We start from the raw sequence: 24,334 nt of genomic DNA on the forward strand, positions 1-24,334 counted from the left end.
GATTTTGATTTCAATTTTCAGTTTTATGTTTTATTGCTTTTGAGAATATGAATTAGTGTCAATGGAATCGCTTCTAATATTATATTAAAAAAACCGAATTGAAAAAACCGAAACCGCCGAACTTTAAAAAACCGAAACCGAAAGAACCGAACCGAACCGAACTAGTTTGGTTCGATGTTTGGTGTTCACCTTAAAAAAACCGAACCTGAAATAATCAAACCGAATAAAACCGAACGCACACCAGTATCCGTCGTTCCATAATATGAATTTCAAGACGCTTTCTGCTACCAAACAGTTAGTGACCATGCTAAGTTTAACTTTTATAATTTGTCTGTTTCTACCCATACTTAGCTCTCATTATTTTAGTTTAATCTAAGTTTACTTTTTCCTTTTAAAAGGTTTGCGCAAACATGGTGCATTATGTTTAAAAGGACTTTTCAGCATTCTCTCTTACTACCATGGCTTCTGACGAGATAGTCAAAGAAGTGGACGACTACTTCCGGCTATACAAAAGCGGCCGCATTGAGCGTTTCTACGACGTGCATGGTTCTTTTTACGTTCCCCCTTCACCAGAAAACCCATCAAACGGTGTCTTTTCCAAAGACGTTACTATCTCACCCCACGTATCCGCCAGACTCTACCTACCTGAAAACACCACCGATGCCCAAAAACTCCCCGTCTTAGTGCATTACCACGGTGGTGGACTTTGCATCGAATCCGCCTTCTTTATTTGGATTCACCGTTATGTTAACTCTTTAGCTTCTGAGTTAAACGTCATTGTTGTTTCTGTAGATTACCGCTTAGCCCCAGAAGTTGATGTACCAACTATTTACGAAGATTGTTGGAATGCACTTCAATGGGTCGCTTCGCATGCTAATGAAAAGTACTCCTCCAGTATTAATAATAGAGACTCATGGTTAACAAATTATGGTGATTTTAGTGAATTGTTTTTAGTTGGGGACAGTGCTGGTGGCAATATAGTGTACCATATGACTATGAGGGCTGGCAAAGAAAGCTTGAATAATGAGGTGAAAGTTACTGGATCAATTCTTGCTTATCCTTATTTCTTAATTCGAAATATAGATATTGATGAAGAGGGGTTGGCTTATAAGATTTGGGTTAATATTTGTCCGCCATTAGAGTCTGGATTATTATCCCCAATTGATAGTCCATTAATTAACCCATTTTCTGAAAAGGCTCCATCGTTATCAGGGCTAGGTTGTTCAAGACTTTTGTTATGTATGGGAAAAAAAGACTATGTAATTCCAATAGAAATTGGGGGTCGATTTGTTGAAGGGGTGAATAAGAGTGGGTGGAATGGAGAATTGGAGTTTGTTGAGATTGATGAAGGACATTCTTTTCAGATTTATAAACCTGAATCTGAAGAAGCTAAACGTATGATGAAGTGTTATGCAGCTTTTGTCCATCGCCAATGATACCCAAAGTTTGTTACGTCAGCTTGTTGGATTTGTGACATTGTTGTTTGCTTTCTCTTGCATCTTTATTTCTGTCTCGGATCGATTTGCATAATAAAACATGATTTTAAGCAAGTACAAAGAAAATCGGGAATTTTTTTATAAAAATATGTAATTTTCTTGTATTCAAATTCTAACTATTACAGGAGATCATGAAATCATTTCCTTTCATTCTGCAACTTCTCCCTTTTGTTTTTCTTTTCCCTTGCCACACAATGTAAATAATCGGAAAAACATTTGGTGACTAATTCCACTTAAGAATCCAAGTAGCTAAGCAAGAAATAAGGTTCTTTAGTATATAGTATCACAAAACCTGAGTTACGGAGTAAGAAAGATCGATGAGAATTTTACTTATGCAATACACAAGTTATTATATTAGTTTTGTGAATTCCACGACATGATTAGTGTAAATTAATAATGAGATCAAAACTTTCATTTCAATTGTTCTTCATTTCTTCCTCCTCTCAGCTTCACCTCTGTAATGATTAATAGACGTTCTGAATTGATTCTCATAGGTTGAAAATTTGAAACTTTTACAACGCAACGAATATTGAAAGTAAAGTAATCTAATCAAACAAAGAGTACGTAGAAAGCAGAAACTATGATACTGTAGTAAATAATTTAATTGGAGACGTTCTTTAATGAATCATCGTGTTTGATTTTTGTTTTCTTCTAGAATAAAATTTAAATCATATGAGACCGTGGAATTCATTTATTTATTTGCAAATAAAAGACCTAATTAGGTTAACCCAAAAGTACTAATCAATCTAACCCATCCTTTTTTCGTAGCTAATGATAAGTATACTACATATATAAAGTAGTGGCACCTGTAATTTTTAAATTCTGAATCCACTTATTCCTAGACTGATACTCATTCTTTTCCTGTTTTTCCATTTTTCTCCTCTTTCGTCTCATTTCAACAACCCCCAATCCTCGAGTCTAATGTCAGAATTGGGTGCGCGACTGTATCTTTCTCCATTACTTTCTATATTAGCTATAAAATTCTCCTAGTCAATATTGACGACCTTGTAAGATGGAAATAGAGTTTTCTCGAGGAGCTGGGACATTAAAGACAAACCTTACAGGATTATTTTGTAGAAATATCTTGTCTTGTAGGGAATAAACAATACTCTCTGTTTCAATTTATGTGAATCTATTATTATTTGGCAGTCTACGAGGTGGCTCTTTGAACTCATTTTTCTTACATTTTTTCGTAATTACTTGGATTATAAATTATCATCACTTATAGTACTTTTTATGTAGTTTCTAAAAATATAAATTTTATTTTTACAAATTTAAAAAACATTATCGAAATTTACTGTCAAAGTTATAAAGTTTGACGCTCATATCTCGAAAAAGTTCAAATAAATTGAAACGGGTGGAGTATATTAGCCATACGATGATGTCATCTCTTACGTATCAGTTTTAGATGTTTTATGAATTAATTAATAATGCTTGACTATTAAATGTCATTCATCTTTTGGGGAATAAACCCCAACGGCTACCGACATGGTGACATGTACAAATCTGTTTTTGGTTCTGCTAGTGTGGTCCATCATCACGTTTATTTTTATATATTAACCATTTCTTTCTTTTCCGATCGCCCGGAGGGAACAAAAGAAACCCATCATCTCACTAGCCGATCTTAACCTCTGTTATTTTGAGGTCATATCTAGTATTCAGAGTTTGTCTCGATTTGATACAGCTCTCGCGGCCCACACCGAAACAGTGCTCTACCCCTAAATGTTCAAAACTCGTTGCCTTACCACTTGGCCACGCCCCATTTAGATTTTTATTTGATACTAACAAATATATTGCTGGTTTTGTTTGTTTGTCAACTCTAATCATATATATATATATATATATATATACTAGATACCAGAGCCCGTACCAGCACGGGCCCAACATATATTTATAATTTTATTCAACATATATTTATAATTTTATTTTTATGCAATTATAAAAAGAATTGATATATTCTACAACATTTCTTGAAAGTCACGTATGTAAATATAGAAATTTTGGGAGCACGGGTTCAATAATTTGTACCATGATGTTATTTCTTTGTTTAAGTTTATATGACTTTATTTAAGAAACAGGCTAATAGACACTTTTAAACTACGCGTTAATCAAATTTGAACCAGAATTTCAAAACTTATTGAATTTTTAACTACTTCTAAATACGGAAACGTCATTTGAACTATCATTCCCCTAGGCTAAAACGTGAAACTTTTTATACATATGGTGATTATGTATATTGTGTCATATAACATGAGCATAGATGCGGTATAAGATTTCTATCCTATTTTTTTTTTTTTTTACTTAACCTATCATAAATATGTACTAATAAATTATTTTGGCTATTATGGTGCTCCGTATATAATTAGAAACTTAAGACATTGGAAAATGTAATACCCATCTTAGTTTCTTTTTAGGATATTAAACAGTACTGCAATAAACATCCAAGTAATTTATTTTATCAGTTGTAACAATATTCAATTAATTTGATTATAAAATTACAGTTGGTGAGGTAAGATATCACTCATGGAACTATAAAATGTAATCAGTTGTAATAGTAACTTTTAAAAAATGAAGCTTGATAATAATATATTCAGAATTACTTTTGAAAAATTAATCACCATTATTGACTTAATGGGGGATACTTTGAGAATTACATGAATATTGCTTGATTTTTTAATATGGGTCCACATTTTTTTTCCAGTTGTAACAATATTCAATTAATTTGATTATAGAATTACAGTTGGTTAGGTAAGATATCACCTATGGAACAACAAAATGTAATCAGTTGTAATAGTAACTTTTAAAAAATGAAGGTTGATAATAATATATTCAGAACTAGTTTTGAAAAATTAATCACCATTATTGATTTAATGGGGAATACTTTGAGAATTAAATGGATATTGCTTGATTTTTTAATATGGGATCCACGTTTTTTTTTTTTTTTTTTTTTGATATTGCTATTTTTTAATATGAAGTCCACATTTTTTTTTTCCACATGAGTTGGAGGTGAACGACGAAACCACATCCAAACTCCAACCCATGCATATATATATACTAGATGACCTATGCCCGTACTGCGCACGGGCCCAATACTTTGGATTATAGTGTATTTATGTGTATGTAGTTATCTTTGAATAATGATTATATATATATATATATATATATATATATATATTATGTTCAAAACACGATTAATATAACATTATAGTTTGTGCTTTGTATCTAAAATTTTATTATATTAATGTTTGCTACGAATACAAAATCCGCAAATTTATTAATATTTTTTAAAAGAAAAGAGTTGTTTAAAAGGAAACCATTTTCCTCTTTTTGAAATAAAATAATAGTAATATTTAAGCATCAGTTGATACTTTCAATTTTAATTTGATTAATTTAAAAGTGTAAAATACTTATTATTTTTTATCAAATTTGGATTTGGATAATTCTAATTCAAATTATTAAATTACCTTTACATGTTTAAAACGAAACAAAGTAGAAATTGATTTTCTATTTAAAAGAATGTAAATATTCTCGCTTTAGCTCATTTGACTTAATGAGATACTTTGGAAATTACATGAATATTGTTTGATTTTTTAATATGGAGTGCATCTTTTTTTGGACATTATTAATTTGCACTATTATTTTGCACATATATATATATATATATACACACACTATGTTCAAAACAGGATTAATATAACATTGTAGTTTGTACTCCGTATCTAAAATTTTATTATATTAGTGTTTACTATGAATACAAAGTCTGCACTTTTTTTTTGACATTATTTATTTTTTTAATATGAGGTTCATTTTTTTTTAATATTGCTTGATTTTATTAATATGGGGTTTACTTTTTTTTTATATTGCTTGATGTCGTTTAATATGGGGTCCTCCCTTTAAGGGGTGCACTTTTTTTTTAACATTATTAGTTTGTATTATTTTTATGCATATAATATATATACATATACTATGTTCAAAACACAATTAATATAATATTGTAGTTTGTGCTCCGTATCTAAAATTTTATTATATTAGTGTTTGCTCCGAATACAAAGTCTGTACTTTTTTTTTAACATTATATTTTTTTTAATAAGGGGTTCACTTTTTTTTATATTGCTTGATTTTGTTAATATGGAGTCCACCTTTTTTTTTCCCCGTGAGTTTGGAGATGGTGGGTTCCACTTAATTTACTTCCTTTTTTTTTTTTAATATTGGTTGGCGTTTTTTTTCTTTTATTTTTTAATATTGGTTGATCTTTAATATGGGGACCACACTTTTTTTTAATGCTTAATTGGTTGGTATTTTTTTTATTTTTTAATATTGGTTGGTGTTTAATATGGGGACCACACGTTTTTTTTTAAATGCTTAACGGACGACGAAGCATGAGACCATTTTACTTGTCACGTTATTTTTTACACAATTTTTTAAGGAAACGTCAATTAGAATTAGAATTTCACTAATTTACCTTATTAATTATTTGATCTCCATTTAATATTATTTTTCCTTTTATGACATTAATCTCTTTTCACATTTATTAGAGTAAGGAAAAAAATGAAAAAGTAATTAAATTTTATCTTATTTTAATATATAAGTATTTTAATATATAAGTATTTTAAGTATGTTGTTATACAATAATTTCATTTGCTCTCACTAATGGGTTGATACGCATGTGGCAATAAATCCATCATTATTGATTTAATTGTTTGATTTTCTAAGCACTTTTATATTTTAAGTATGTTGCTGTACAATAATTTCATTTGCTCCCTCTAATGGGTTGATACGCATGTGGTAATGAATCCATCATTATGGATTTAATTTTTTGATTTTCTAAGCACTTTTTTTTTAACATTATTTGTTTTTTTAATATGGAATTCACTTTTTTTTAATGTTGCTTGATTTTGTTAATATGGGATCCACTTTGTTTACCCCCATGAGTTTGAATGTGGTGGGTTCTACTTTTTTTCCCATGAGTTTGCATGTGCCGGGTTCTATTTTTTTTTTTTTTAATATGAGTTTTTTTTTTTTATGTTGTTGTACAATAATTTCATTTACTCCCGCTAATAGGTTGATACGCATATGGCAATAAATTCATCATTATTGATTTAATTGTTTGATTTTCTAAGCATTTTTTTTAACATTGTTTGTTTTTTTAATATGGAATTCACTTTTTTTTTTTTAATATTGCTTGATTTTGTTAATATGAGATCCACTTTTTTTCCCCCATGAGTTTGAATGTGGTGGATTCTCCTTAATGGTTGGTGTTTAATATGGGGCCCATAATTTTTTTTTAATATGAGTTATTGATTATTGATTTAATTGTTTGTTTTTCTAAGCACTTTTTTTTAACATTGTTTGTTTTTTTAATATTGTTTGATTTTGTTAATATGAGGTCCACTTTTTTTCCCCATGAGTTTGAATGTGGTGGGTTCTATTTTTTTTTTATTACTGGTTGGTGTTTAATATGGGGTCCACAATTTTTTTTTAATATGAGTTATTGTTTAATATATATGGTCACAATTTTATTTTTAATATGAGTTGTTGTTTTTTTTTTAATAATAAATAATATATGAGCTCACCATTTTTTTAATAATAAATAATATATGGGCCCACCATTTATTTAATATATATGAGTCTGGTTGGGCCCACAAACGGACGACGAAAGGGGAGCCCAACCGGCTCTTCTATATAGTGTAAATATATATATATATATGGAGTATAATCGTAATGTCGAAGCATCTAGGAGTGACTAGCACACATATATTATCCTTCATAGTCTCATACATCTAGTAACTTTATAAAATTTGAATAAATGAAAAAAGTTACCACTTAATATTTTTGGTTTTGCTAAAGTTAATTTGAATCTAAAACTTCATAATTTTTAACTCATCTCATTGATTTACTCGATCGCATCTTAGAATTTGGCATCACCATTTGTTTTATTTTAACACTATCATTACTTTCAATAGTTTTCTCTATATTAGCTTCAACCTTCCCGGCACATGGAAGGCAATATTTCTTCTATCCTATTTAATAAAATAATAAGAAATATTTCCTTACTATTAAAAATATAATTTTATATCGTGTTCCCATTCTATTAATGATCAACACTTTCCTGATACGTAGATTTTCTTTGGACGTATCTTCACAGATTAACAAATTCTTTGCATGTTTTATGTCTTTCGTTCACTAGGAAATCTACATATTTGCTTATCTTCCTCTAAAAATAATTTTGTTCACTTATAATAAGTACTTATAATATTTAATAATAATATTATGAAAAACTAATAACACCAAAAGTATATTGTGTATTTTCCTTGGTAATAAGCTTTATGGCAAGTAAGCAATTAATTTTCACTTCAAAATCCGGTGAGAATGGAGCATTATCTTTCCGCATTAATTTCAACCTCCCCAGCACATGTAAAGCAATATTACTCATATCCTAATATTAAATGATTTTATATCGTGTTCCCATTCCAGTCCACGATCAACACTTCCCAACGTGACAAAAGAACAGCAATTGGGACAAGAGTTTTCGTTTAAATATCTCCTTTAGTTTGCACCTCATAAACAATAGAATCACTAATATACCATGGACTCGGCGACAACGAAGTGACGATTTATTTTTTAATACGTTTCGAAAAGAATTGATTTATTCTATATCGAAAAGAATGATTTATTCTATATTTAGTAAATTAACAATTAAAATATAGCAAGTTTAAAATTACAAAATTATTTTAAATAAAAATCATTACACGCCTCTTTAATTTAATATCACAAAAATTTAAAATTTTCTTTTTATTTGTTAAATTTTGCGCTCAACCATAACGAATGAGGACGGAAGGCCCAAGAAATATTTTCTTATATCGTGTTCCCATTGTGGTCCATGATCAACACTTGAGTGGCATTGTTTTGTGTCATTGTCTGTGTTGGGAGAGGTTACTGTGGACAGTGGCGGAGCCAGAATTTTCATCCAGGGGTTCAAAAATTCTAAAAGGTAAATACACGAAGAAGTCAGGGGGTTCAACATCTACTATATATACATAACAAATAATTTAACTTTGAAAATACACTATAATTTTTCGTCAAGGGGGTTCGAACCCCTGGAGCCAATGTGGCTCCGCCCCTGACTGTGGGCCTCTAAATATCCAAACATCCATTGTTTTACTCCGGATTAAATCCATCATAGAAGTTAAGGGTCAGGAAAAACTCAATAAATTTGCCCAAATCATATACTTTTTTTGTTAAAGCAAATTTTGTCCTGCTAGGATTTATCATAGCAGAAGATTTTATTATATGTAATCAAGTTCAACAGAAAATAAATGTAGAAAGGAAAAGAAAGAACAAAACATCCTAACAAATTTGAAAAAATAACTAGGATGGAGCGGATGAGTGGTACTGTGTGACCATGTTGAGTATTCTCCTTCCATGTGTTGGTATATCTGCAAAAGAATTGATCTGCAGCAGTCCTGTGTTCCCCAGTGCATAGTTTGCTAAAAAATCTGCTAACTGATTGCCTTCTTGTATTCATGCACAGTATGCCCTTGTAATTCCTCCAATGTATTTTGAATCTCCTCAACTACATTAGAAAGTTACCATGGATGTTTCCATTGTCTTTGTATCATCTGTAGTAGCCCCAATGAATTAGTTTCCACAATCAGTTGATGTATCTGTCTGGTTTTGAAGTACCTCAAAGCCTCCTGAATAGCTGTTGCTTCAGCCTCATTATTGGTTGTGTCATGAATCTGCTGAGCTTGAGCATAGATCAAATCCCCTCTATCATCTCTCAAACAGAAACTGTAAGAACTTCGGCATGGATTGCCCCTACTTGCATCATCTGTATTGCACTTTATTCTTTCTGTAGGTGGTAGATTCCAGTACACCTTAAATTTGTAACTGCTCAAAACTTTGATCATCTCAAACCAGATTGTACGAGTGTTGAGCCCAAATCATATACTCCACTTGTGTAAGCAAATTCACTTAATATACATAAATAATACTAGTTACGGGAGGTCCGTGCTAAGCCCGGGCCCAAATTTTGAATATAAAAATAGTAAATTTCATTAAATAAGTATAATATGTGTCATATTTTGTTTACCATATAATTGATTTAATGTAATTGCAAGTAAATCATATCTTATTGATAAGTTTTAATAATTATTAATGTTTCTCCGTCATATAATTGAATAGTTTTTAAAGAAAATTTTACGTAGGAGGAAGAAACTAAGTAGGAAAATTAGCAAATTCCAAATGGACACAAATGATTCGATATTCTATAAACTAACATGATTTAGTATGATAATTAACAACTTGGCGAAGATCATAGATTGAAAAATATTTTCATACTTTTATGAATTTGTGAGCGTGTGATTTTTAAAAAAATATAAAATAGATCTCTTTTGGTGTTTACTAATTTCACTCATTATTTTATGTATCTAGAATTTGTGCTAGTTAAGTATAATTTTTAATCTTAGTTTTAGAAGAAATTCAAGAAATAACCTTTATTCATTAAAATGTACCTCACGAATCAATGTAATTTAGTTTTTTGTATATACTTTATTATTTAAAAAATAATTTTAGCTAATCAAACAAGAGATTTTGAAGACAATCCGAGCATGACTAATAACATTATTTTTGTTTTCAACACTATATGATACCATTCAATAATTTTTATTTTTAATATTTGTAAGACATTATAGATATTTCAAAGGCGACATATAAAATTGTCCCTAAATTTTTTATTGTTCAATTCAGAAAAAGATAGTTAGAATAAAAGAACTAATTATATAAGAATCATACTTGGTTCATAATGAAAATATAATCCGTAGAATCACCAAATTTCTGGAAGGTTTTAACCTCTTCTCCTTTTTCCTCTTCTTTATCCCAAATATAATTGAAAGAATTTAAAATAAAACTTTAAAGGTTCTTGTCTTCTTTTTTCAAAAGATGCTTATTTTATTAATTATTGAAGTATTCTATACACTCTAAGTTAACCTACTAAAAGTCGTTGTACTAACCATTTCATAGGGAAAAAAGGTTAATACAAATTCTATGAAAAGAAAGAATTTTTGTGTGAGAAAATGGCCAAATGAGCCCTCAACATTTGACCGATATTCCAACTACACACCAAATCTCTACCAGAGTCCTATTACCCTCCTGAGAATTTTAAAAGTGAAATATTCTCACCCTTAAAAGTTGACCTGTCCAAGCAGGTGACTACACCGCTTGGAGGCGCGTTAAGGCATAAGAAAAAACACCCCAACGTTAAAAAAACATCTACGTGGCAGTCCAACTCAGCAAAAATAACACTTATTCATGAAAAATATCCTAAGTAATTTCAAATATGTCCTAATTTTTTTATTAGACTGATAAAAGAGTAGACTTTGATCTTTAAAGAAATCCCTAAAATAAGGTACATAAAAAAATTAGTGGTATATAAAATACAAGCTTCAAAACACATAAAGTAACAATCTCACATAATAATTAAAATTTCAGATAAGTATATATGTTTCCCATATATGAAATGAAAACTTCATTTTACTCTTTTAATATTCTAACTCTCACGGTTTATGGAATTATTACTTCAAACTCATTTATGTTTATCTTGAACTCATTTAAGATTTTAATAATGTATTTTATTTTCACATGTATTAGCAAAAGATTCATATTTTCATCTTCTAAAATCAATTTAAATAACCTTAGTTTAGAATCTTTACACACACAGATTAACCTAATGAACTTATAAAACATTAATAATAATAAAAAAAGTTGGTTTCCTATCTGACGTTCGGTAACACACGTTGGAGCCCGACTATAACAGATTCGCGCCGTAGGATCCATTCGGGGGGGGGGGGGGGGGGAGGGGAGCTCCCCTACCGAGGATTTTTCCATACCCAGGGGCTCTAACCCAAGACCTCTAGGTTAAGAGCAGAGCAACCCCATCCACTGCACCACATCCTTGGTGGTAATAAATAATAATTCAAGTTTTCTGATAAAGTAACAAAATATTGAAATTATACCTGAAAATAATTCTGTAACGGATCTAAGCATATATGATCACTATAAAATTAAGATTTTGGAAGTTTAACACAAATAAAGTGAAAAAATATGGAAAGAAACATATGACGTGAGACATATTTAAATGTAAAGCATGACTTAATAAATGCTTCACTTGGAAAAAAAATATTGGCTCCAAGATTGTCGAAGTTTTACCAAAATATATGAGGAAAAAATAGTCTAAAAGGTACTCGCTCCCGTCTATATTATATGGTGTTTTTAGTTTGGACATACCTATTAAGAAATCCACTCACCCCTAAAAAATAAGGGGGGCTTTCACTAAACTACTTTTAATTAAGTAGTACCTATTTAATATGATTTCTTGAATATGTAAAAACTCATTTACTAAAATAAGAGTAAATTTAGAGAAAAAAATTAATAACTTCTTGATTATGTAAAAATATTACTATATATTTTAGAGTAAATGTAACTTTTAAATACACTACTCCCTCTGTCCAAATTTATGCGGCATGGTTAGAATTTCGAGAGTTAAATCTTTTTAGTTTGACCGTAAATTCGGACATGAAATTTTAAGTTTTTTTTTTAAAATAAAATTTACATATTTAAAAACTACGTAAAGAGTACTATAAGTCACAATAATTTATAATTTAAAATATTTAAAAGGATATATGAAAAAATATAATCAACAAAAAAATCATTTGAATCTCAAAATTCAAAAGATGCAACATAAATTAGGACGAAAGTAGTATTAGGAAAAGGCCCAATATACTTTAGAAAGAAGAAACCTTAATAAAGGGCCCGTAACAAAAACCCACCCAAGAGTAGTACTCAAAAAATGAATGATGACAACAAAATCAATTACAACAGCCGCCATGTGAAATTCATAAGATAATTCAAATCAATCACTATAATTCCGATTTAGTCCCTATGAGGACGACCAAAAGAGCCGATCGGCTCTTATATTAAGTAGTAACATTATAAAAAGACACAACTAGAAGAATTGTGGACAAAAGTCTTGTTTATATATCTCCTTTTCACCTCAAAATCACACATTAGAATCACTAATACACCATGGATTCTAGCGATAACGAAGTAACAGTTGATTTCTCTCCACTCCTTCGTGTCTACAAAAATGGCCATGTTGAACGTATGTTTGGCTCACCTATCGTTCCACCATCACCTTTAGACCCTACCACTGGCGTTGCCTCAAAAGACATAAACATTTCACCAGAAATCAAAGCCAGAATTTACCTACCAAAACTCACAAACACTACAAACCGAAAACTACCAATCTTAGTATACTATCATGGTGGTGGATTTTGTCTTGAATCTGCTTTCTCTTTTCTCGACCACCGTTACCTTAACCTTATAGTTTCCGAAGCTAATGTTATTGCTGTTTCAGTAGAGTACCGTCTTGCTCCAGAACATCTTCTTCCGGTAGCGTATGAAGATTCTTGGACCGCACTTCAATGGGTCGGGTCACATGTTGGTGATAAACCCGGGTTCGAGAAGGAACCGTGGTTAGTTAACCATGGTAATTTTGAGAAGGTAGTGTTGGAATTTTTTGTTTAACTATAGATTATAAACAAAGAGTTTTAAAGAAAAAGATGTCTTTTTAACGAGGATTGTCTTTCAAAATTTCTTAACTGCTGTTGTTTATTTAAGTCAAATTGGTCTTGCTTTTGAGAGAGAAAAAATTCATCGTTAATTAATTTACAGCAAAAACCAACTTTGAAGTTCTACGCGAATACGTGTCTTCTTGTCCCGAAAATACAATCTCATAACAATTTCACATGAGAGAGAGCAAATATCATTTTTAAGAAAGCGTTTCACACGTGTTTCAAGCCTTTAATGTTGTGTTCATTGTTCATATTGTCAAGCATTTATCTTTAAATTCTTCTTCATATAATGTTTGCGTTTTTTGTATAATTTTCCAACAGGTACTAATTGGGGGTGATAGTGCTGGAGGTAACATAGTTCACAATTTAGCTCTCAGATCTGGATCCGAAAGCTTGAATGGAGGAATTAAAATATTGGGTTCTATACTATGTTTTCCATATTTTTTAACATCGAGTGATTTTAAGGAAGATAGTTTGCCTAGTAGGATTTGGGAGTTTGTGAATCCAACAGCTGAGGATGGAGTTGATGATCCAAGAATTAATCCATTTGTTGAAAAAGCTCAAAGTTTATCAGGATTAGGTTGTTCAAACATTTTGGTATGTGTTGCAGAGAAAGATGAGCTGAGAAATATAGGGATTAAGTATGTTGAAGCTGTGAAAAAAAGTGAGTGGAAAGGGGAAATTGAATTGATTGATGTTGAAGGAGAAGATCACTGCTTTCAGATTTTTGATCCTGAGAAAGAAAAGGCCAAAGATTTGATTAAGGGAATGGCTAATTTTATCAAAAAGTATTGAGTGCGACTGTTTTTTACTCTTTAATAATTGGGATGATTCATTACATTTTCTTGGCAATGTCCATTTTAGGAAAAGTTAAGAAGATCATCATGTCAAAGTTTATTTGATTACGTACCCTTTTTTAGTAGTATGGAATATCATTTATTCTAGAGTTCCTTACTTGTAATTGAACGTTCTTCTGGAAGTTCCAAGTTCCAACTGATTCATGCTACTACAATCCGAGTTTTCTACAAGAGTCATTCTCTATAATCATTTTTAATTATAATAGTCAAGCTTTTTTTTAAACTAATTTTTCATGTTATGTTATATTATGTGTTCTCTTTAACAATATTTTGCTATAACAACCAAAATATATCTAGACAAATGACATTGTTATAGTGAAACTTGATTGTATTCCTGGTGTTCTTGAATCTTTTCGTATTTTCCTTTTAGTACAAGTTGGTAATTCCGATTGCTAATAATTTTTTCCTATTTAAGACACCGGACTCGGCTAACAAGTAGAAATAAAATAAATATTTTTTATAGATGACAACGTAGTTTAGTATTATACATGTATCTTCGTCTTTTATCTTGAATTTTTGCGACAATTTTGGAACGAATGATTGATGTCTCCATGTCTCAAGATTGCAAAGTCATGCAACAAATTTCATAATAAACGTTTTTCATTTTAAAATATACTAAAAGGAAATAATGCCATACACATTAAATATGCATATGGAGTAATTTCTAATGTTAGTAGGAGATATCAGTATATAGTAGGAGTAGTATACGTTAGATCGAAGTGCGTCAATATTTATCTCCAATACCACAATAATGTTACTCCTTCCGTTTCAATTTATGTCTTTTCTTTTTAGTCGGTTCTAAAAAGGTTGACACGTTCTAGTAATAATTTTAACTATAATATATCTATTTTATTCTTAACGAGATAATTTATAGTCACGTAAATATTTAGACTACAAATTTTAAAAGCAAACTCCATGTTTTCTCAAACACATTTACATAAATTGGACCGGAGGGAGTAGTACTTATTATATTTAAATCAAATCAAACGGGATCTCTTCATTATCAATATTATGTGGTAGGTAGCACATATAATATATGTTAGTCAGTGACTGATTACTAAACTCTGTTAATTTATTCCATGGTGATTAATATTTTTATAACACCTTAGCTTTTAAAAAATTGCATAATACTAATGTCACTCCTAACTAAAACATTATTAACTCTAAAATTACTAACAAAATTATTAAGGACTATTCTTTGAGGTCACAATAGACAGACCGAAATTTCCAGTAAGACATGCAAAAGAAGACAAAATCATTAATGAAAGAGGAAAAAAGTATAAATGTACATTTTAGTTTTAAATTTAAAATATTGTAAATCATAATAGAGGTCACTGATTAAAGCAAACGTGAGGGGAGGTCTTTGAAATTATTTCTTTATTTTTTTAATACATGTCTTTTTCTATATTTAGTGAATTGACAATTCAAATATCTTATATAACAAGTTTAAAATCACAAAATTAAAGAATATTTTAGTACCTTAAACACCTCTTTAATTTAGTATCACAAAATTCAAAAATCTCTTTTTGTTCATTAAACTTTGCGTTCAGTCAAATTGAGACACTTAAATTAGGACGGAGAGTGGTTCGAAAAGGAACCATGTTTAGTTAACCATGGTGACTTTGAGAAGGTAAGAATTCCACACATATAGAGGTGTTTTGTTTCTTTCATGAGTTGTGTAATGAAAAATATTATATTATATTGTGCATTAGAAATATTGTACTCGCCCCGCTCCCCCTCCCCAATTTATATGAGGGTGATTTATTGAGTACGAAGTTTAACAAAGAAAGAAAGACTCTTGAATTTGAGGTCTAAACAGGTTAAAGAAATTTTTGTGGTTATAAATTTTTTCATTAAGGGTAAAATGAGAATTTTAGAGTTATATTGTTGCTAAATATAGAAAAGTGACGGAAAGACTGTCGTATAAATTGGAAAGGAGGGAGTATTGTGTATGAGAAATGTGTGAGAAAATATTGTAGTGTGCATAATAAAAGTGAAGCTGATGTGTAGTTAAAAAGATAGCGAGATATCCGCGCCTAAATGTTTGTTTATTTATTTACTTTTTTACATTTTATTTTTAACTGTAATTTATTGTATTTTCACCGACAGTTACTAATTGGGGGTGATAGCGCTGGAGGTAACATAGTTCACCATTTAGCTCTCAGATCTGGATCCGAAAGCTTGAATGGGGGAATTAAAATATTGGGCTCCATACTTTGTTTTTCATATTTTTTAACATCGAGTGATTTTAAGGAAGATAGTTTGCTTAGTAGGATTTGGGAGTTTGTGAATCCAACAGCTGAGGATGGAGTTGATGATCCAAGAATTAATCCTTTTGTTGAAAAAGCTCAAAGTTTATCAGGATTAGGGTGTTCGAATATTTTGGTGTATGTTGCAGAGAAAGATGAGCTGAGAAATATAGGTATTAAGTATGTTGAAGCTGTGAAGAAAAGTGAGTGGAAAGGGGAAATTGTATTGATTGATGTTGAAGGAGAAGATCATTGCTTTCAGATATTTGATCCTGAGAAAGAAAAGGCCATAGATTTGATAAAGGAAATGGCTAATTTTATCACAAAGTATTGTGTGTGACTGTTTTTTAGTCTCCAATAATTGAGATGATTCATTACATTTTCTTGGCTATGTCGATTTTATGAAATGTTAAGAAGATCATGATGTCAAAGTTTATTTGTTCTAAAGTTCCTTATTTGTAACGAACGTTCTTTTGGAAGTTCCAACTGGTTCATGCCTACTACAATCTGAGCTTTCTACGAGTCACTCTCTATTATAATTTTCCACTATAACTGTCAAGTTTATTTTGGGACTGATTTTTCATATGTTAATTACTCCTATATTATATGTTCTCTATAATAACATTTTACTATAATAGTTAAAAAATATTCAGGAAAACAACACCGTTAAATTTGACAGTATCACTACTAAAAAAACTGTGAAATTCGATAAAAAATAGCGACCCCATAAGGTCGGTGTTCGATAAAAACCGATCTCAAGCCCAGGTTGCAAAAGGCTTGTCGGTTTTTGAAAGCGATCTCATTAGGTCTCAAATATATTCCATAAATATATTTTCGTGGAATATACAGTATGAGCAAAATTCAGTATAAGCAAAATATAGCGACCTTCATTTAAAATATACTAGAAGGAAACAATGTAAATATACTAAAAGGAAACAATGTCATACACAAAATATACATATGGAGTAATCTTTAATGTTAGTAGGAGATGGTATCATATATAGTACTCCCTCCGATTTAAAAAGAGTGTCTACTTAATATATATGTTAGATCGAAGTGCGTGCATATTTCCCAATACCACGATAATGTTACTCCCTCCTATCCGTTCAGATTTATGGATACTTTCTCATTTTTAGTTGGTCCCAAAATCAATGACACGTTTTGATAACGATTTTAACTATAAAATACTCATTTTACCCTTAATGAGATAATGTATATCCACACAAATACTCATATCTTATTTTAAACCACAAATTTTAAAAAAAAATCTTCTTTTATTTCTTAAATTGTATTAACTTATAGCCAGGGGCGGAGCCAGGTATAGCCAATCAGAACCCCCTTCGGCAAAAAATACACTGTTATACATGATTAAAATTATTTTTTATGTATATTTAGTAGATATTGAACCTCCTTTGACTTCTTTGTGTGTTCACTTCTACATATTTTGAACCCCTTAGTGAAAATTTTAGTTCCGCCACTGCTTATAGCCACATAAAATCTCGTGTTCAGTCAAACACCTTTACATAAATTGGACCGGAGGGGATATTACTTATTATATTTAAATCAAATCAAACGAGATCTCTTTAAATCAATATTTTTTACGTGGTAGCTAGGTAGCACAATGAATATCTGTTATTTTCAGCGACTGATTTCTAAACTTTGTTCCCTTGTTTTCTTCCGTGGTGATTAAGATTTTTATAAATACCTTTTAAAAAAATATCATAATACTAATGTCACTCCTACCTAATATCACTGCATTATCTCTAAAATTACTAACAAAATTATTAAGGACTATTCTTTGGGCTCACCAACCAAACCCATGTGTAGACAGACCGAAATTTCCAGTAAGACATGCAAAAGAAGACAAAATTATTAATGAAAGAGGAAGAAAGTTGAAAGTGAGAGGTAGGTTTGAGTGTGTTTGACAAGGAAAAGCATCAATTGTCAAATAAAGAACAAAAAAAGAAGAAGATTTGGCAATCATGCAATTAATTAAATACATTAAAGGCAGGGGCTAAATAATGAAATTGATAAGACAGACGAAGGACTTCCTTTACTACAAGAAGTCAAGAACAACTTCATGATTGATGTTCAAGTACTAAATGTAAATTATTTAATTTTTTCTTCGTTTCGATTTACTACTGTAATTGTTATAACAAGATCTTTTTTTAATCTATTTCAGAAGGAAATAGTATTTCCTCTTCATATTTAGCATACTTTAGTTCTAATATTTCTATTTTATCATTAATCAGGGGATGATTAAAGACTTCAAGAAAATGCATGCACTGTTATAAATAGATAGTTCAAAAATTTAGATTTGACGGGTTTAACATTTAGATTCGTACCATTAAGTACTCCATTATACTTTTGAAATTTAGTTAAGAAAATGTTCGGATGATTAGTTAAACCTATTGACTACTAGCAAACTATGCCAGTGCGATGCACGGGATCCAACATGATTAATTTGGTTATTCACTTTAGTTAGTCTTTATGATTTGTATATTTTGCAAAGGATACTGCGATTCTCCTTAGCGAGTCTCTATATTTTTTTTTCCTTTCCTCTTATTTTTTCCCTTAATTTCTCAATTGTTGTTAAAATTTGTCTTATTTTGGTTATGTCCGCCTTTTTTATATTTAGTAAGTTGGCAATTCAAATATCCTACATGTCAAGTTTATAATCACAAGATTCAAAAGATATTTTATTATATTCTACACACTTTTAATTTAGAACCACAAGTTTCAAAAGTCTATCTTTATTTCTTAAACTTCGTGTCTAGTCAAACGTATACACTTAAATTGAGACAGAGGGAGTATATGCCAACTGACGGAAATGAAAGGACAATTGAGACACTGCGGACACGTGGAGACTTAAAAAGTAAACACACAATAGGTAGTATTAATGTTAAACATCTGAAATGTACACATGTTAGTCCTGGCTTAGAGTACAATTTCAGTTGCTTTTTGTATAACTTATTGTTGTTGTGTCCGTCCACCTTGGACGTTTGTTGTTAAATAAATAAAAATTGTCTTATTTTGGTTATGTCCGCTGTTGACACCCAATTTTGTCCCGCCTCTCCTCCAAAATACCTACTTACGCTTTTAATATTTTTAGAAAAATTAAAAAAAAAAAACATATATATTTTACTATAATTATTAGCCTCTTATCAATACCGTCACTTCATTATTCTATTACAGTTATTATTATTATTATTATTATTATTATTATTATTATTATTATTATTATTATTATTTATTACTATTATTATTATTCACAATTTTTAGCATTTCGGCATTTTACCAGCTTACGCGCACGCATCGCATTTATCTTTGCATAATTAAATAAAAAGTATTTATTTTAGTGCGGATTTTTGAAGAAAAAATAATATATATTATTACACGGCTATTATAACACCATATGATCTTATTACCCGAGTCTAATAATCACACATTTTTTTTGGTATTAAGTAATATTTTGTCACCCTCGGTATATCATTAATTAAAATGGGTCTTTTATTCAAATTTAAAAGCCAAACTATTTCTTGCACTCGGTCCGTATTTTGACTTACCGGACCTCAAATCAAAGTCCGATTAACTCCTAACATTTTTTGGACTAGATCATATTTTTTATCTCAATTTTTAGACCAGTCCATATTTTTAATTCATTAGCCCATTTTTAATACCCGGTCTAAAAATTGACCCGGTCCGTAAATGAACCGGGTCTGACCCATTTCAGTGAAAATGAGGGGAAACCCTTTCTTTCCCACCTCATCACCGCCGCTTCACCTCCCCCCACCTTCCTCCGCCTCCCTCTCTCGTCGTCATCTCCCATCTCCGTCGCCACCCACCTCCATCACCAGCAACCATCTATCCTCCATCACTACCCCATACCCCCACTTCACCACGTGATCCCCACTTCACCACCGACATCCCACTCGCCTCCGACACCTCTGTCACACCCATCACTCCACTACACCACGCGTCTGACGCCACTCCCACCATACCTCTGACACCCCCACACCTCTCTATCTCCCCCACGCGTCTGACACACCCATACCACTGTCACCACACCACGCTCATCTCTCTAAAAAAAATGAAAAAAAAACCTAACGAATCACGCTATAAAATAGATTCTATGGATTGTGTTTCAGGGGGCTTTTTTTTGGACAAAAAAAACGAATTCTGAAAATCCCCCAAATCGCTATTTTTCGACAGGCTTTCGAGTCACAAGTAAACTTCCCCCACAGACGACATTAGTTTACTTTTAGTATTATCCAATATCGAGTCAAAATCCACATCGTTTGCTCTGTTTTGCCTTTGACATCTATTCGGATTCAGGGTATACAAATCGTGATTCATAGTGTTTTGCGGTAGATTTGAAGTCTCGAGTGTAGATTCGAGACCAGACGCCTCAATTCGCTGCACCCACAACAGGTCGGCGTCATATTTCTTCTACTCTATCTGTTCAAATAATTTATTATGTCATGAATATAGTCTGCCTGGGTTTGGATGCGATGAAAAATGAATATATGACATGTTGGTATTGATTGCTGATTTGATTTGGTCTCAAGCCTGGGATCTATGCCCAGTTCTGTTAGCCACCATGTATTAGGTCGGGTTTCATTTTTCTTTTTCAGTATGATCAGTATGTCTTATATGAAAATAATCATGTCAAGACGATTTCTAGTAATCTGTTTCTTTTGCTTCAATGGATTGCCTGATAGGCCTTTGTTATATGGTTACGACATAATTAGAAGCTCTGTGCCCATCTAACCCTATGCATCCGGCATGCTTTTTTGCCTTATGATTAATTTGTTCGTTTATGTTGTCAATGTGATATGAATGATTTTGTTTGTCTGAATCCCTCCTTGTATTTTAATCTTTTTTTGTGTGTGTTTGTGAATTTGTTTGTTTTGCTGTCTACATATGTTTAGTTAAGTATACTTTAGCTAGTTATCTACTGATCCATTTACTGTTATATGCCAATATGCCTAATTAGGTGTGGTTAGTTGTTTATCAATTATTTCCTGTTATGTGGGCAATAGGCGTACTAATGGCAGCTTAGCGGTTTTTGTTAGTCTATCCTAATTATAGCATTCTCTCGTATCTGTTTGTTTGTCTGCTGAACCTAATTTCATTATATGATAGTTCTTATGATTGATCATATTTGGTAATGGAAGTATCTTAAGTTAGTCATGGTGTCATGTATAGTGCAGCCTAGTGAGACCAGTCGTAGTCCAATCTGTTTTTCTTAACTTAACTTCTTGTGTGTTCTGGGTATAGGCTCATTGTTCCATTATAGTTCAGGCTGTTTGGACCTATTAATGTTAGAATAGGGCCAATAAATAAGTTTCAGTCCATCCAGTAATTTGGTCCTGTATTCATCTGTTCCTAATATTCAAAACCAGCACATTATCTGTTCCTAATATTCACAGTTTGGTCCAAGCTGTTTCTTTTTTTTATATTTGCGATTATAGGTGTTGTGCCTGTTGGGTCATGTGTATATTTTAGCCTTAGCAGCCTGCATTGCCATCTCCCCCTGACTTCTGCATCCATTTGCCTGCTAGTTGGCTTGTTTTAGAAAATATGTCGATATTTCTACTGTCTTGAACTCGACCTTTGTCGGCACTTGCGTATACTGATACACCCATCTGGATTTAGTTACTTTCCTCTTAATAAGTAAGGTTATCATGTCGTCGATAAATGCGGGATGCTCTATTTGAACTAAACCCGGATACTGAACCTTAAGTCTTTGAAGCCTTTCATTGTCTATTATACTCACTGATTGCCCAGGTGCATCCTACATCCATGCCCTTTTTCTTTTCACTTACTACTACTTGTCTAAAGTGCTTCCGTTTTGGCTTTCACTCTACCTGTCATGGTGAATACTTGAGCTGCATTTAATCTGCCTCCTTGTGCTAATGAGTAGTCCATATCCTCATTTCCTTCTTCACTTACAGCCACTGCCACGCAGATGTCGTTTGCCTTAATATTTCTTATAATTTTCGCCTTGCAATGTGCACTGCCACTACTGGGCAGAATGTGTGCTTTAAATGCTCTAATGTTGTTAAAACCGTGAAGTTATATACCTACGTATACATAAGGTATACGTCAAATATACCTAAATATACACAGTATGTATATAACATGTTTATTTGTTTGAGTTTACATCTTACATGTTTAGCGTTATCGATTGATCGTATGCTAATACTTTGCTTTCAATCTTATGCATGAACATCGCATACGAGTCCGAGAGACTCGTTCTTCCTCCGCATTCGGTGTCGGGCTAAAAGCCCAACGAGATCTCTTCATCAAACCATCCCTGTCCGCAGCCCATCCTAAAGAAAGGGCAATTCTGGGCCGAAGCCCAGTAGTCCGTGAATCGTAGCAGCCCCAAAAATGGGCTGAATCCCATTGGAATTATATTTGCTCTTTTATTTTATTTATTTTTGCATATCAATTTGTATTATTCAACTAACCTTTTGTTGTTTTTTTTTTGTTTATTAGTTTAGATAAATCCTAACTAATTAGCAGGTTTAGTTTAATAATGGGTAGTTAGTTTAAGGAAGATTAACAATTAATCCCATAAGTTTCATTTTCTTCTCTCCACATTAAAGTTATTTATAGAATCTATAATACTTATTAGAATAGTTGACAGTATAAAATTCATATTTTTTGAATTAAAGGAGTTATATTTTATTATCTTAATTTCAAAACGTCATTAATATGCAAATATAAACTCGAATATTATTTTATAAATAATTCTTCAAACTCGAATCAATCCCACATCATTTTAGCTAAGCATAATTAATAAGTTAATAAAAAAGAGAAAGAAAAGCTCATCACCTTTTGCATCCTATTTATAAAATAGTTTAGATTAAGTAAGCATATCTAACCAATTAAATTTTAAAGTCTCATTTACATTATTTTCATAATGAGTTTAGATTTCCTACATCACTATACTCATATAATATCATTTTATTTTAAGTCAAATTGGCTAGGCTTTCTCTTAAAAAGCTTTTATCTATATACAAATTATTATATTTTTGCAACTCTCGTTTTACAATAAAATTATTATTTTAAACTCAGCAACATTTATAAGTTTTATTTTTTAAGTGGACTACTATATATTTCTTCAAGCTAGTTTAAATAACATCATTATGTTTTTCTTTAAAACCTTAATAACATTTACAACTTATTTTTCTTACGATTTAAGCATTATATTTAATCTAAATTAATTAACCCAAGTTTGGTCGGATAACCGTATTTAGCGGATTCTAAAGGATGCCTAACCCCTTCCCTTTAGGATAATATAGAGCCCTTACCTAGAATCACACTGGTTAAGCAGACTATTAATTAAGGTTTAGTTTTAACTTTGCCTTAGTTAACCTCTAGGTGTCCTAATTCACCGTTAAATTAATTAGGTGGCGACTCCTTAAAACAAAATAAATAGGAATCACCAATACGTCATACTCCTTAAATCTAACCCGGTTAAAATGGGGTGTGACATCCGCCTCTTTTTATATTTAGTAAATTGACAATTCAAATATCCTACATGTCAAGTTTATAATCATGTGATTCAAAGGATATTTTATTATATTATACACATTTTTAATTTAGAACCACAAGATTTGAAAGTCTATCTTTATTTCTTAAACGTTGTGTCTAGTCAAATGTAGACACTTAAATTGAGACAGAGGGAGTATATGCCAAATGAAGGAAATGAAAGGACAATTAAGACACTGCAGACTCGTGGGGACTTAAAAAGTAAACACATAAAAGGTAGAATTAATGTTCAACTTCTGAAATGTACACATGTTAGTCCCTGCTTAGAGTACAATTTCAGTTGTTATTTGTACAACTTATTGTTGTTGTGTTCGTCTACCTTGGGCGTTTATATATAATAAGAAAAATATAGAATAAAAAAATAGACATATATTTTTAGTAATGTGGCCAAGTAATATGGGACGAAGGGAGTACTTCATTTATTAATTCTTAAAGAATGTGAAAAGTCAAGTATAGTAATGTGGCCAAGTAATATGGGACAAAGGGAGTACTTCATTTATTAATTCTTAAAGAATGTGAAAAGTCAAGTATAGTAATGT

At 31.2% G+C, this 24,334-nt stretch overlaps 3 protein-coding genes across 3 annotated transcripts; all 3 read left to right on the forward strand.

Annotated features, from left to right (window-relative positions):
* Window positions 1-310: 310 nt before the first annotated feature.
* LOC132610160 (hydrolase 3-like) lies at window positions 311-1,642 on the forward strand. The gene has a single exon (XM_060324448.1). The coding sequence runs from the start codon at window positions 459-461 to the stop codon at window positions 1,434-1,436; it is 978 nt and encodes a 325-aa protein (XP_060180431.1). The 5' UTR covers window positions 311-458; the 3' UTR covers window positions 1,437-1,642.
* Window positions 1,643-12,484: 10,842 nt separating this feature from the next.
* On the forward strand, window positions 12,485-14,180 carry LOC132610905 (2-hydroxyisoflavanone dehydratase-like). Its single transcript, XM_060325315.1, has 2 exons — window positions 12,485-13,055; window positions 13,448-14,180. Exons 1-2 carry the CDS (start codon window positions 12,579-12,581, stop codon window positions 13,919-13,921), a joined length of 951 nt encoding a protein of 316 aa, XP_060181298.1. The 5' UTR covers window positions 12,485-12,578; the 3' UTR covers window positions 13,922-14,180.
* Window positions 14,181-15,837: 1,657 nt separating this feature from the next.
* Window positions 15,838-16,687, forward strand: LOC132610906 (2-hydroxyisoflavanone dehydratase-like). The gene has a single exon (XM_060325316.1). It carries the CDS (start codon window positions 16,024-16,026, stop codon window positions 16,570-16,572), a length of 549 nt encoding a protein of 182 aa, XP_060181299.1. The 5' UTR covers window positions 15,838-16,023; the 3' UTR covers window positions 16,573-16,687.
* Window positions 16,688-24,334: the final 7,647 nt, after the last annotated feature.

The sequence above is a fragment of the Lycium barbarum genome, chromosome 9 (genome assembly GCF_019175385.1).
Source record: "Lycium barbarum isolate Lr01 chromosome 9, ASM1917538v2, whole genome shotgun sequence".
Lineage (NCBI taxonomy): Eukaryota > Viridiplantae > Streptophyta > Magnoliopsida > Solanales > Solanaceae > Lycium > Lycium barbarum.

Bases quoted from the DNA above. Each gene is read 5' to 3' on its own strand.
- LOC132610160 (XM_060324448.1), top strand. From the start codon at position 459: ATGGCTTCTGACGAGATAGTCAAAGAAGTGGACGACTACTTCCGGCTA.
- LOC132610905 (XM_060325315.1), top strand. From the start codon at position 12,579: ATGGATTCTAGCGATAACGAAGTAACAGTTGATTTCTCTCCACTCCTT. The intron at 13,056-13,447 runs GTAGTGTTGGAA...ATTTTCCAACAG, and splicing joins ACCATGGTAATTTTGAGAAG to GTACTAATTGGGGGTGATAG.
- LOC132610906 (XM_060325316.1), top strand. From the start codon at position 16,024: ATGTTTGTTTATTTATTTACTTTTTTACATTTTATTTTTAACTGTAAT.